Source organism: Hylobates moloch, unplaced genomic scaffold (genome assembly GCF_009828535.3).
Source record: "Hylobates moloch isolate HMO894 unplaced genomic scaffold, HMol_V3 SCAFFOLD_58, whole genome shotgun sequence".
NCBI lineage: Eukaryota > Metazoa > Chordata > Mammalia > Primates > Hylobatidae > Hylobates > Hylobates moloch.
Window position 1 is genome coordinate 291784 of NW_026652333.1, and position 15160 is coordinate 306943.

A 15160-nucleotide genomic window follows, 5' to 3' on the forward strand; every position below is an offset into this window, starting at 1 on the left:
TACCTGGAATATTTCAAAGCCATAGATGTCTAGGACGCCAATGTTGTATTCTTCATGGTCTTTCTCCATGGCTTTATTGATCGACTAGAGAAAGTAAACAACATGGCAGTGAACTCCTTTCCATTTATACTAAAAACGGGCATGCAATGGCGAAAGGGAAGCTGGACTCTACACAGCAAACACTACTGCTTGCAGGAAACAGAGGACAACGTGAAGGCAGGAGACTTGCTGCATTAACAATCTCTCAGTCCAAAGTCGAGTACTTTGGAAAACCACCAGGATTCAGAAAAGCGAGTACAGTAGACACAAAAAATGTTTGCTTAATGATGATAACCATTAATTTCTGGCCAAGTCAGCTTTCTCAGGAAGTCTTAACAATTAGAAGAAAATGTCATCTTGGAATTAAAACCTATTTCACATGAAGAACCCACACTAAAGGATCTGTAATTGTCATTTCCTTTGTCTTCCATTCACCAGTCATTTAATGATGACCCAACACAATATGCCAGGGATGCTAAGGACAAGACAATCCTTGTTCCTAGGAGCTTATAGAGAGGGTGAACTATCTGCAGATAGTAACAATAGTCATTATTTTTGAATTGATAATAGAAGCAGCTTACATCTATTGAAAATTCCCCTTTGCCAGGGTTTGCTAAGTGCCCTCAATGTGTTGTTTCACTTAATTCCCATTTCAGTTCTCAAAATGGCAGTGATACCATTATTTTCCCAATTTTCCACATGGATACACCAAGGCTTGCTTAAGGTTGTTCTATGTAAGAAGCAGGGTCTGGGACTAAATTTAAGCAGTATGATGCCTAAATCTGTGTTCTTAATCACTGTGAGAAGAGGCCAAGCAATTCATGGCAATAGACGTAATGAAAGCAGGGGAGGTTTGGATAGAGGGGTTGGTGGGGGATGCAGTGGGGGAGGAGTGTAAGCGAAAAATTATTTGAGGTGCTGAATACCTGGATGAATTCTGAAGTACCTGAGGTGTTTTCCGGGCAAACAAAATGATATATCATCTTTTGTGAGCGAATGAGTAATCATATACAACACACAGTCAGTACCCAGTAAATCCCACCTCAAATTAGGATCACTTACATGAGTATTCATGTACTTTTACTATTTACAAAAAAACTGACAGATGACAGAAAGGAAGGTAGGTAGGAAGCCCAGTGCTGGAAGATGCTCTGAACAAACACACAAGAGATGTCGATTCTAGTCCCAGGCTGTACCGCCCTCTTGCTGATTGGCCTTGGGCAAAACCACCATTGCTCAGGCCTGAAGTTCCCTTCTCAGTAAAATGAGGGGTCTGGACAACCTAACTGCATGACTTCTGTTTAGTATGACCCTGAGCTTCCCAAGCAATGTTATCCTTTAAATAGCCACTAAAGTACCTAGAATAGTTCTGCTACCCTGTCCTGCCTGACCCTACTCTAACCACACTAACCATACTTTAATCCGCATAGATGTTAGTGCCTGGAATCAAATACAGATCTTTTGGATCGAATGGCCCCCACTGTTGTCCCTTGACTAGGGTCCTTCTAGCTTGAATATATAAATGTCAAAGGAGCAAACTAGCTAGGAATCTAGGGCCTCCTAGATCAATCACATAATAACAGAGTGACCTTGGGCAAATTCCTTAATCAATCTATGCCTCCCTTAGTTTATCTGTAAAACAGAGAAAATAATACCTAAGTTACAGGGTTGTTGTAAGAATTAAGTGAGGGTTTTTTCTCTTTAAAATACTTAGAACAGTATCTGGGCACTTATATAGTTAGTGCTATGTAAGTGCCTGCTATTATTATTTTACCATTTAGAGGCTACAGTGATTAACACAGATTGTTACTGGCAGCTCTACACTGCTGAAAGACTGTCAGAATATATATGTGATATACATATATAAATATATATTCATATGTAAGAGTTTATGTGCATGTGTGTATCTATCTATCTATCTATCTATCTATCTATCTATCTATCTATCTATCTATCTATCTTTTGGATCGAATGACCCCCACTGTGTGTGTGTATATATGTATCAATGTGTGTGTGTGTCTATATATATATATATATATAGACACACACTCACACACACACATACACACACACATATAATTATGCCATAACCAAAAATATCTAATAGTTTCAAAATACATGGATAAAGTTTTTGATATTCCTCCCTCCAAAAGGTGGAGATTCGTTCCCCTCCCCTTAAGTGTGGACTTTGCTTAGTGACTTGCTTCTAATAAACAGAATGTGGCAGAGTGACAATACCTAAGTCCAAGATTAGGACATAAAAAACTGGCTTCTTGCTCATTCTCTCTTTCAGATTGCTCACTCTGGGGAAAACCAACCATTATGTTATGAGGATATTCAAGGAGAGGTCCATGCAGCAAGGGGCTGAGACCTCCTGCCAACAGCCACATGGGCAATCCATCTTTCAGCCAGATCCTCCAACCCTAGGCAAGCCTTCAGACAACTACAGTTCCAATCAGCGTCTTGACTGCACCCTCGTCTTTGAGTCAGAACCACCAAGCTCAGCCGATCCCAAATATCTCACCCTCAGAAACTGAGAAAATAAGTGCTTATGGTTTCAAGCCGCTAGGTTTTGGGTTAATTTGTAACATAGAAGTATGTGAAAAAAATATTCCTAAATCTTTAGGCCCAAAAGTCAAGAAAGGCCCAAGAACGTGGGTCTCCTCTTTTTCTGGTCTCTAGTCCTAACTTTACTAAATATTTTGTCCAGAAGAAACTTGTTACCATATTAGTTTTAGCTAAGGTATCTTGGTGGGCAGTTCTAGAAGAAAAAGCAGGATTCAGCAATCGCAGCGTGAGAGGACAGAAAGTGAATTAAGGTAATGCGTGAAAGGAAGGAGCCAGAACAGGAACACAAAACCCTTAGTCGTTTTACTTTTTTTTTTTTTTTTTTTGAGATAGGATCTCACTCTATCCCCCAGGCTGGAGTGCAGTGGCGTAATCTCGGCTCACTGCAGCCTTGACCTCCCAGGCTCAAGTGATCTTCCCACCTCAGCCTCCTGAGTAGCTGGGACCACAGGCACATGCCACCACACCTGGCTAATTTTTGTGTTTTTTTGTACAGACGGGGTCTCACCACGTTGCGGAGGCTGGTCTCAAACTCCTGGGCTGCAGTGATCCTCCCACCTTGGCCTCTCAAAGTACTGGGATTACAGGTATGAGCCACCGCACCCGGCCTACTAGTTTTACTCTTTATAGCTAAGATATGAAGCATCACCAACATCAACTGTGTTACTTACATCTACCAAGAAATCAAAGACCCGGGCATGCAGGGCCTTGGCGAGCGCATCCCGGGTGTAACAGGCCTGCTCCACGTTGAGGGTCACATGGATGGATTCGGATTTGCCTCCCCACTTGCTATCCATCTGCCGGCTTGTTAGCTTTTCTTTCAACCGGTCCTGGTTTATCCCTAGCAGATATGCAGGAAAAGCTAAAACTGTAGAACGTAAAACAAAACATGACAATCTTTCAGAATTGTGACACTTCCAAGTCATCTCACAAGCATATGGAGGCACTTATGTGCACATGCACGTGCGTGTACATAGAAGGCACAATCACGGGCCCCAAGAGCTTACGTTCTAGTGAAGGCTGCTTATCAGTAATTCCACACACATCCATCTCCTTTGTTTTTCCCAATTGTTTTACGACATGAGTCAATTCCTATGATGACTGAGACTTCCAATAATACAAATCAGGGATTCAAGAAGGATGGCAAACCTATCCCTCCTACTGAGATCACAGTCAAATGCCTAAAATGGACATCTCTCCAAGCTTCCAGCACGACAGCCAGGAAGGAACTCAATCAAGAAACATTTCTTTGGCTCCAAATATTGTTTTCTTCCTTTTTAGTACAATGTTTTCATAGCATCATTTTTGAAGCACCTGATATTACTGAACTAATAATTACAACCAATCCCATGTTTATTGAGTATTTAGCATGTGTAGGGTTACTAAAGAGAGAGGAAAAGATAGAAAATATGTAAGAAATCTTGAAAGCAATCTAGATGAGGCAAAAATAGTTTGCCAAATAAAGAACCCTTGGAAAAGCTGTATATGTAACACAGACAGACAAGATCTGGAGAAATTAGAACAGAAGATATTACTACTTGCTGGGGTAGTCAAGAGATTTGAGCTGGGTGTAAAGGATGAATACGATTTGTGCAGATGCAGAGAGGAGAAGGGAGTGTACCAAGGGGAGAAAGCAGAAGTGTGGGAGACATGATCAAGACGAGACGCAGTCTATAGTGTGTGGACTAGCACTGGCTACAGCTGAAAGTTCAGGTCAGATTAAAAAGATTAGGACAGATTCCAATGCTGGGGGTCCTTGAATGCTATGATATATTTGGGCTGGAGGCAAAAGGGGGCCTCATGGCTAATAAAGAGGGGCATTATAAGAAGATTCCTCTGAGGGTGGCATATGGAGTGAAATGAAGGGGATGGTATTGTTCATATCCTGCCCTAATGTCACATAGTATGGTAGTTTGTGGTCTTTGGATAGAAAAACGGAGACTTCCATAGCTCAACATCTTGTTTCAGACCATGAAACTTACCAAGGAGGGCTAGTGATATAAATGGGGTTTTCTTGATTTCTGGGCAGAACGTTCTCATATAAATAAATGACACTATTCTTCGACATGAAAGAATGCTCAGATTTTTCCAATGTGAATGAAAGATTTTTATAGACGCAATGAAAATTTTGAACTTGGCTATGAGTTTTCTTTTTCTGCATAATGCTTTACCAAAATTATCTGATAAAAGAATTTTGTTAAAGGCCTTATGATAATGCTAAAAAAAATCACAAGCCTCCCAATAAAGGATAATCTGTTTGAATTTCACAGATGGTGTTAGAATATAACGGGCTGACATTTCTCAGTATACACCTTCCAATGAGATTAAGTCAGTGAATACATTCTGAAAAAGTATAATGCCAGAGCAAGACATTTATCCTCTATATGAGTGCTTCACAAAACTGCTTTGAGCAATAGAACGGCTTCCTTTTAGAAAGGACATGTAAACAAAATTAAATGCACTGATCTGAAAATGGCCATTGTCCTTAGTTTAGTTTTACCGTTAACACATGTCTAGGAATCTGGATATGTCTTCCAGTGAACTAAAACTTCCTGTGCACAGAGTAAGGACAGATGACATTCATAAATCAGACTGGACCCATGTCGGGTTGTTGTAAGAATCAAGAGACATTCACCAACATATCCAAGTAAGAAGGGATTTCTTAGTTTGTTTAGCTTCACAGCAACGTAAAGGTTTGACCAAGGAAATGCTACATTTCCATTAGTCTAAGGTCAGGTAAAAACAAAGCTTGTTTGGCCAGGTGTGGTGGCTCACGCCTCTAATTACTGCACTTCGGGAGGCCCAGGCAGGCAGATCATCTGAGGTCAGGAGTTTGAGACTAGCCTGGTCAACGTGGCAAAACCGCATCTCTACTAAAAATACAAAAGTTAGCCAGGCGTGGTGGTGCATAATCCCAGCTACTTGGGAGGCTGAGCCAGGAGATCTGCTTGAACCCAGGAGGTGGCGGTTGCAGTGAGACGACACAGCGCCACTGCACTCCAGCCTGGGTGACAGAGAAAGACTCTGCCTCAAAACAAAAACAAAAAACAAAACAAAACAAAAAAGCCTGTTGTTATTAATGGCTATTTTGCTTTAGTAGGCCAGTTCTGATGAAAATCTTACCATTTTTTTTTCTACACTGCAAGAGCTAGAGAAAGTCTGCTTTTCTCTATTATAAAGACATGGACTACCACTTCCCTCTACAAATTTATTCCATAGATACACTAAAATATGAGAAAGATAGAAACCAAGGCTATTCATTTCAGTAGTGTTCATTCAGTCTTGCAACAGCAGAAGATCAGAAACCATATTAATGTCCAAAAACAGATAAATAAAGTGTCGCCAATGAATGGAATGCTATGCAGCTATTAAAAGGACGGCCAGGTGCAGTAGCTCAAGCCTGGATTCCCAGCACTTCGGGAAGCCAAGGCAGGAGGATGACTTAAGGCCAGAAATTTGAGACCAGCCCTGGCAACTAAGCAAGACCCCATCTCTTAAAAAAAAAAAAAAAAAAAAAAAAAAAAGATAAAGCTCCTTATGAATTGATAGAGAATAATCTCACATTATATATATATAATTTTTATATAGATATGTAATTTTTTTTTCCCTTTTTGAGATGGAGACTCACTCTGTTGCCCAGGGTTCAAACAATTCTCCTGCCTCAGCCTCCAGAGTAGCTGGAATTACAGGTGCACACCACCACCAAACCTGGCTAATGTTTGTATTTTTAGTAGAGTCGGGATTTCACCATGTTGGCCAGGCTGGTTTCAAACTCCTGACCTCAGGTGATCCACCTGCCTCGGCCTCCTAAAGTGCTGGGATTATAGGCATGAGCCACCATGCCTGGCCTAAGACTAAGTGAAAAAGCAACTATAGAATATTGCGGTAGAAGCCCCCATTATTGCACAAAACTGGGAAAAAAGGGTGGTTGTATGTAGTTGTTCTGGAACACACATCCTTTAAAGGGAACACAAGAGACTGGGAATCTTGGTTACCTCTGACGAGGGGAACGAGTAGACTAGAGAAGGTATAGAAGGGAGAACTTCCACTGCATACCCCCTTGAGCCACGTTAATATATTACCAAATCAACAAAACTCCAAATCAAAGGAAATTATTGGTGGGGGGGAGGCCCATTTCCTAGACCTCTCTGGCTTCCACCTCAGCCTTTTCCATCTCCATGCCTCCATTGCCTCTGGTCAGGGAATTTCATGGGCAGTTGCCAGTGCTGGGCCTTACCCATCTGGCTGAGAAGACTACTAACTCTGGACATCAATGTGCAATAAAACACTTCTTGCTTCAAACACCTAGGGAACTGTTTGCTGTTTCAGTGTCATGATTTTGTTTTCAAGCATAAAGAGGCAGTAAATTATTTTACTATCCAGGAAGGCAAAAGAAATCCAGTCTACTTCAACAGAAACCACCACCAAACCAACACTGTTACCATTAAAAGGCCAAGTGTTAATGATCCTATTGGAAACATATGTGCATTTGTTAAATGTCAAGGATAATGTACACAAAGTTTAGAAACATAGTTATCATTATTATGATTATTAGGTCATGTTTTTAGACTTTATGGACACCCTGTATATTTATTGTTTTCTACTCCCTTCCCTGGTAAACATAATTCATCTTTTTCTTTATCAGAAAGACATCAGAAGTTAGCAGAACTTCCCTCTTTTATCAGAAAAGAAAACAAAAACATAAAAAAAGAACCTTATTTGGAATGGAAATATCCCCACTGCATTGTCAGCAATGAGTGGGATACTATTTATTACTAAGCATCTAAATTTATCATCCTTAAAGAATGCTGAGAAAGGAAGAATGTCTTCCTGGGTGGTTAAAGGATGTGTGGGTTCTGAGAGCAGCCTGCAAGCTGTTGATGCCTAACAGGCTAAAGTCATGTGCCACCGTATTTATGGTAGATTTTGGGCACATGTAACCAACAGCATCTCTCTGTAGGAAGAACCCCGATTTTTTTGCTCAAAGAGTAAAAATGACCATTTACGTGTTGAGGCTCCAGGTATACAGATGTGATCATTAAAGGTGATCATCAGAAACATCAACACAACAGTCAATGTCCATCTTTTCCTGTGTTCAGAAATCCAATCTAATCTAATCCATGGAACAGTGAAGCTGTGAGCTTCCCATATTTACATATATTATATTGCTTGCTCTTTAAAACCTTTAAGTGAATTTAGATCCTAAAGACCAGTGACTGAAAAGGTTTTGATAAAGAGACTAAACCTTTTGCATTAAGCCATTACTGTAATCCCCATTAAAGAGATCACTTTATCTTTAAACCAAGGTGTGAAATCCTCCCAGCTTTCCCTAGGTTAATGATAAATTGAAACAATTCCATTAATCATCGATGGCGTGGGACTTGGAAAGGCTGGGGGTAAGGACAGGGGCAGGTGCATAGAAGAGGTCTGGTCTCTCGTGAAGCCATTCTGTTCTGCCACAGAGGACATGTAGATTTCTCACTTCTTCCAAATATTCCCATTTGAGATCTAAGCAAAGTGCTGGGTTACTTCTAATCAGAGCTAGCCACCCCTCATTCAATGGCCACGTGCCAGGGCTACGCACACTCTTCACTCTCCACAGCTGCGTAGTTGCCAACTTCTTTGAAGCTGATGTTTCCCAAGTGGAGAATACCCGCCACTATCTGCAACACCAGCGTTTGCTCTTCTGCAAAGATCCCAATCACATTCATGGCGTGCTGGAAGAGAAAAGAGAAATTATGCAGAGAAGCTGGTCGCCAGCTTTAAAAGCACGTTAGGAAGAAGCCAAGGCACAGCAGCTGTTCTAAATAAGGGTGTGACAAGTACAGATGAGTTACAAAGAAAAAAAAAAAAAAGCCAAAACATAGATTGGGTTGTGCAGTCACATGTGGCTTAGCTTGTGATGACAGCGGGACGTTCTTGTACAACATGATCACTGCCCAATGCACACATTCTTCTCATGTCTCAAAGTCATGCTGGAAAGGCGGTTCTGTCTCTAAGCATAGCATGCCATCCTCCAGGAATAAGAGAATACTCCAGGAGGAAAGAGACTCGGAGGAGTGGTAGTTGTATACAAAGTCTCCAAGTCCTATCTTCATCCTTTGATGTGTTCTTGTTGCCAGCTTCCCCTCGAAGGTCACTGCTGACCTTTCCACCTACTCAAAGTGGACTCAAGAGATCTTTCCCTTCATCAGGAGGGATAAGAATATATTGTACTTGCAAAAGGATCTTAATGAAAAATCTCCAGGAAATCCAATAAAAGCATCATTTAAAAGTCCAGTTTCTGAGGTCCCTTAAATGCAATAAATGTCCCTAAAATGTCTAAATCTTAGAAAACCATCTCCTAAGAAAACTAGACTCTAGGACCAGTGTGCAGACTCCTTATTGGTACTTTTCCCCGCAGCTGCTTTGAAGCCATATGACCTGTTGATACCATTTTGTTTCCTGGCACCTAGGACACAGTCTGTCTGAACCTTCTGTCCCTTTCAACCACAAATGTACTGAACCCACACTGCTCATTCAGAGTCTACTGCTCAGTTCTGGATCTGGGTTGAGGAATAGTCCCCAGCTTGAAACAGACTCAAAGGGCAGTGGGTGGTAATGAAGGCCTCTGAGGCTAAGTGGTTGTGCAGCCTACCACCAGAAAGTTCTAGATTATTGCCCCCAGGATGTAACCCCTCCATAATCTACCCAGTTTCACAACTTGGACCATAACATACACGCAATGTGAAGGACATGGCACAGAAAAAGGGTCCTCTGCCCTGCACAATACAGAGGGGAAGAGAGTCTTCAAAACCAGAAAAGAAATAAGAGAAAAGACTAAAGACATTCCAAAATTTCTAAACCTATTCAGTCCATAGACGTGCTGTTTGGTTAGCCTTTCTAAGGAAACAGCTCATGAATAGAGTAGGCCATCAGCAAACAGGTATGCTCAATGTATGAATCTCATTTTTGCTTTTTATCAGAGCTCCTGCAGGGGGATAATGATGAATTCATTTCTTCTTACCCATCTCATATCATTAAGTGGTCCTCAGGCAACTGGTACATGGCTAGTTAAGGGTACTGAAACATGTATGAGCATACAGAGTGTTCACAGAGAAAGAGGCAGACATTTCATGAAGCTCTTTGCTTTATTAACCTTCACTGCCCTTTTGGCCACAGGAAATGGCCAGTTGGGAGAGCAGATCCTGCCTGGCCCTGCGCCGGCACTTACCAGAGTTTCCTGAAACTCCCGCCTGTCGTCAATGTCATCAACTTTGTATGAGCCCGAGAGGCTCAGGTAGTAATAATAGTCCATGCTGGTGATGCCAAGGCTGTGCTTCTGCTCTGCAGAGGCGCCCTCGATGAGCTGGAGCAAGAGAACACAGGTTGAGCCATGATGTGGACCACAAGGCACCCAAAGTCACTCCTGCATCCTGCAGCCACCATCCCCAAGGACTTTCTATCTCTGCTTTCTGAAATTATAGGCAGTCCTGGCTCCCAAATATGTACCTGTAGTGGCCCCATGTCATCTGTGCAAATTTTGACTCCTAACTCTGGAAAGACCTGCAAGAGCTGAGGATTATCCCTTGTCCACTGAAAGGAACTGGACTGCCACCCTTGGAAAAGTGGAAAGCAAAACAGATTTTAATTACTTAGTTCCTGCCCAACTTGCTATGGCTTTTTAAGCTGGCTTTTCCATGCTTCTCACTGCAGGGTGCATGTTAAAAAACGGCCGTGCAGCTCCCTCCTCTCTGGTACTCTGCCTTCTTTAGAAGCTTTTCCTTGACTGTGAACTTCTCCAAGCTGCAGGATCTACTTCCTTGCCATGACATAACCACCTGCATTCTAGCTTCTCCCTTCACCACTCTGATGGAACCCTTGCATGGCTATTTCTCAGTGCCTAAATCCAACAGCGTTTTTTTTGCCCCCACACCCCAGCTCGTCCCTTTTGCCCAAGAGCTCCAAGCATTTGATCCTGTTGATGTCGCCCTGAGGCTTCCCTGGCTTGGTGACACTGCAGGATCCTGGCTTTCCTCCTCCTTCAACTACTTCCCTGCTGGCTCTGCAATGCCTCCTGATCCTACATATCTAGAAAGTCCCCTAGTCCTGTGTGGCAGGATTTTCTCCCCATATCCACTCCCATGTATTTTGTAGCTTCAAGAAATTTTTTCTTCTTTTCTTTTTCTTTTCTTTTTTTTTTTTTTTTTTTTGAGACGGAGTCTCGCTCTGTCGCCCAGGCTGGAGTGCACTGGTGCCAATCTCCGCTCACTGCAAGCTCCGCCTCCCGGGTTCATGCCATTCTCCTGCCTCAGCCTCCCGAGTAGCTGGGACTACAGGTGCCCACCACCACGGCCAGCTAATTTTTTGTATTTTTAGTAGAGATGGGGTTTCACTGTGTTAGCCAGGATGGTCTCGATCTCCTGACCTCGTGATTCACCCACCTTGGCCTCCCAAAGTGCTGTGATTACAGGCGTGAGACACCGCACCCGGCCAAGAATTACTTTCATGTCAGAATCTTGAACCCCTGCACGCATCAGTTCCCAGCCTCTATTCTGGTGGTTTCTGACCTAAGGGCAGAGGACTCCTGGGGGCGGGTTGGGGCTTGTATTTATTTAAAGAAGTCCTGATATCCATTATATACTTCGTCTAGCACTAGGTATTATTTATGTGAAATATATAATTATTTTTCACTTATCTGTATATGTTGCTTTAATACAATTTTAAAAATGACTGAATTCACAGAAGTTTTAGTCATTTATATACTTTTTCAACCAACAGATACCAACTAAAAGACTTATTTGGCATCGCCTAAGATGTGTGTGTAATTGAAAAGATTGAATGTGAGCTACTTCCGCAGTTTAATGTCCTTCTAATCCAGTGATCCACAAACTAAACATGAAACAAAACAAAACAAAAAACAGTGACCAGGTCTTTCTTCGAAGAAAGTCTAATGTCAATCTTCAATATAAAATACTAATAAGTAAATAGAACATAAAAAATTTGGTTATTAACATCATTATATTTTTTAAGTACTTAAAAACCTTTTACAAAAGTAGCTGAATCAGGGCCAGGTGCAGTGGCTCACGCCTGTAATCCCAGCACTTTGGGAGGCTGAGGTGGGTGGGTCACTTGAGTCCGAGAGTTAGAGACCAGTCTGGGTAACATGGTGAAACCCCACCTCTACGAAAAATAAAAAATTAGCCAGGTGTGGTGGCATGTGCCTATAGTCCCAGCTACTTGGGAGGCTGAGGCAGGGGGATCATTTGAGCCCAGGATGCAGAGGTTGCAGTGAGCCAAGATTGTGCCACTGCACTCCAGCCTGGGCAAGGGAGCAAGACCCTGTCTCAAATAAAAAAATAAATAAAATAAAAGTAGCTGACTCAGATGACTGCTGAAGCCTGTAACATAACCAAAAAGCACCCTGCACACTGCTCTGGCCCCAAACTCTCCACGACTTCTGAGGGTCTAGGTTGAAACTGTTCAATTTGGCATTAAAGATCCCAAACCTATCTCAAATCTTTCCTCCAATAGCTCAAGTTCTGGAGATGCCTGCCTTGCACACAGGCTAAGGCTGGGCTCCCTGACTAGCTTTCCCTCTCCCACCTCCACTGCTTTGGTGCACGTCACCTGTCTTCCCTGATCAATCCCCTCCACTTTCCATCCCGGCTCTACCTCCTTCACACCTCTCCTACTATCCGGCCAAACCTGCCCACATGAATTCCTTTGGCAAAGACTCCAACACTCCTCATTTTATTTTGAAGTTATGTCAATACTTTCTTGATGATTTAGCTTTGGGGGAATTTCTGTCTTATCACTCCAATTAGAACTCACTCTCCTTGAGGGCAGGACATTCTCACAATTCTGCACAATGACTTGCACATGGTATCATCATCAGTCCTCCCTGGCTTGCCTGACTATAATCTATGCCTGAAGTCTGAGAAATATTTTAATGTAGAGAAGGGACAGGAAGTGGGTAGGAAAAAAGTAGAAAGGAAAACCTGGTAAAATATGTGAAAACTCCGCTCTCCTGGGTTCCTCATGACCACCCTAGATTTTTCCAGAAGGAAGTTGGAGATCTTTCCACCATCTGGTTCCCCACCTGGACTGAACTGGATTTCAAAGTATTTTCCCTGCAAGACAGTTAGGGATTTCCTTCAATGGTTGGTGAACAAAACATGATGTTCCAAACAGGCTTTGAATATAGTATATAATTCAAGGAAATTCATTAATAAAATACACATTCTGAATTACTACTAATTTGAGTCTAGACTTCCTTAGTTTTCAATCACACAATAACCCGTGCTTTTATCCAGCCACACGATTCTGTCATGAGAGAGCACCTATCATTCCAGCATGACTAAATAAGGATATGCTCTATTCCTTGCTCATTTTCCCCCAGTAGGTGCCTGTCTGCTCAACCAGAAGGTGTAAAAAATGAGGCAGAAAAATGGCATGGCACCCTTTCAGAGGAAGAGCACTCTTGCTCTGTCAGGCTTCATCTCGTGGCTTTGAGCAAAAACACTCAATCCCTCTTACCTATGGAGCATCTAAAATGTTTATCTAAAACGAAAACACTTTATTAAAAGTTCTTTCTAGCTACTCATGGGCCTAGGGATTTTTGTCACTGTCATTGTTACGAAAATTCCTCTTTAAGTGACTGCTAATAGGGAACAAAGGAGAATAAAAACCTAGACTGTAGTTAAAAAGGTATCTAGGTTGTTACATTAATTATATATAGCCAAGCATGGTGGCTCACGCCTGTAATCCCAGCACTTTGGGAGGCCGAGGCAGGTGGATCACTGGAGGTCAGGAGTTCGAGACCAGCCTGGCCAACATGGTGAAACCTCATCTCTGCTAAAAATACAAAAAATTAGCTGGGCGTGGTGGCGAGTGCCTGTAGTCCCAGTGAGACAGGAGAATCACTTGAACGCAGGAGGTGGAGGATGCAGTGAGCCGAGATCATGCCACTGAACTCCAGCCTGTGCCACAGAGTGAGACTCTGTCCAAAAAACAAAAAGAATAAAAATTTATATATAATTATAACAATTATTATATTTGTTATATATATATATTTAAACTATTTTTTTTCTCACTAGAACTTAATTTCTCTCCTGTCCTCAGAAACTTAAGCACTCTCGGAGGCCAGAAGGGTAAATACAAATAAAGGAAAAGAGGCAGCAGTGTGGTCTACGGCCAAACTGGAGGAGATGCCCAGCCTTACCGCATTCACATTTAATAACATAAAAATGTGTATGCTGACTAAATCCACCCATCTCAGGGATGAATTGAGCTGGGTTTTACGTCTATGACTGGAGCTGTAAACTCATTAAGGGCAAGAAAAATACTGTGCACACTGCAAATGTGTGAGTACATGCTGTGTTCCTGTTCTTAAGTTAACTATTCTAGGTGTCAAGAAAGACCACCGAAGAACTCCAGCCTCTAACTCTCTGTGTGTCTTAATCTGATGACCCTCTTCCTCCTGGCAAAAAACCAAAAACACCCAGCAGCACCAGGCACAGAGAACCACCAGCCATCGCTCTGCGGAATGTCAGTGGCACCTGAGAAAAGCTCACTGAACAAGAGCTCCCGTGCTTCCTTTGGTGGCCACCTTCACCACCCTTTCCTTTTAGCATGTGATAGAGGGAATACTTCAGTGCCTATCCCCCATTCCTCATCAGTTGAGGGAAAATGAAACCAAACAGAACATCTGACCCAGGAAGGGCAGGTGTTGGACGGGCAAGCTCCCAAGTCCTCCTAGCAGCGGTGCTCAACCTTGGATGCCCCTTAGAAACCCCTGGGGAGCCTTTCCAACATGCTGTCAGCCCAGGCCACGCACATGAGACTCTAGGACCAGGGCCCAGAGCTGTGTGGCTTTCAAAAAGCACCCAGCTGATTTTTACGTGCAGTCAAGGTTGAGAACCACTGCTCTAATATAACAAAATGCATATGCATGGCTCATAATTGTCATACAAAAGTTAAAATTTCCAACAAAAAGTTAACATATTTAGGACTGCTGTATAGCAGCCTGGGGGGGAAGATAGGAAATTTTATAAAGGGAATAAAATGTTGCATTTGCATTTTGATAATGAAATGAAAACAAGTTTCAACTCAACTCTTGGTAATGATTTATTTCCTAAGCTGGATGCTGGATACATAGATGCTCATTGTATTATTTTTAAATCGTGTTTGAAATATTTCATGATACATTCTTTAACTTGAAAAGATTTATAAGTGTTAAATATATACATTCTTATGCTTCATTAACCTGTGCATTTTTAAAAGTGAAATTACTCATAATTCTACCCTGATGCCACTTCTTCATTCTCTTGCTAAATAATTACTGTCACAGATGTCAAACTTTGATTTACATACCTCTTAGTGACATTTCATATCATGTGCACATTAAAAAGAACATATTGTAAATATTGTTCTGTAATCTGTTTTTTAATTTAACAATATATTATGAGTATCTTTTAAAATAAGTAGTTATTTAAGCAGGAAACTTATGTAATTTATTCTAAAAGTTTTGTTGGGCAAAGATAATGAACGATTAAAATTTTAATAACAATTG

The 15160-nt window shown here is 41.8% G+C and overlaps 1 protein-coding gene across 1 annotated transcript in view; it reads right to left on the bottom strand.

Annotated features, from left to right (window-relative positions):
• LOC116463753 (unconventional myosin-Ie) overlaps positions 1 to 15160 on the bottom strand; it is a 231182-nt gene that overhangs the window by 73684 nt on the left and 142338 nt on the right. The window contains exons 7-11 of the mRNA XM_032147009.2: positions 12588 to 12719; positions 9821 to 9955; positions 8192 to 8324; positions 3279 to 3475; positions 4 to 84 (exon numbers count right to left, since the gene is read on the bottom strand). Coding sequence (XP_032002900.1) covers positions 4 to 84; positions 3279 to 3475; positions 8192 to 8324; positions 9821 to 9955; positions 12588 to 12719 — 678 coding nt within the window. The remainder of the gene's footprint in view (positions 1 to 3; positions 85 to 3278; positions 3476 to 8191; positions 8325 to 9820; positions 9956 to 12587; positions 12720 to 15160) is intronic.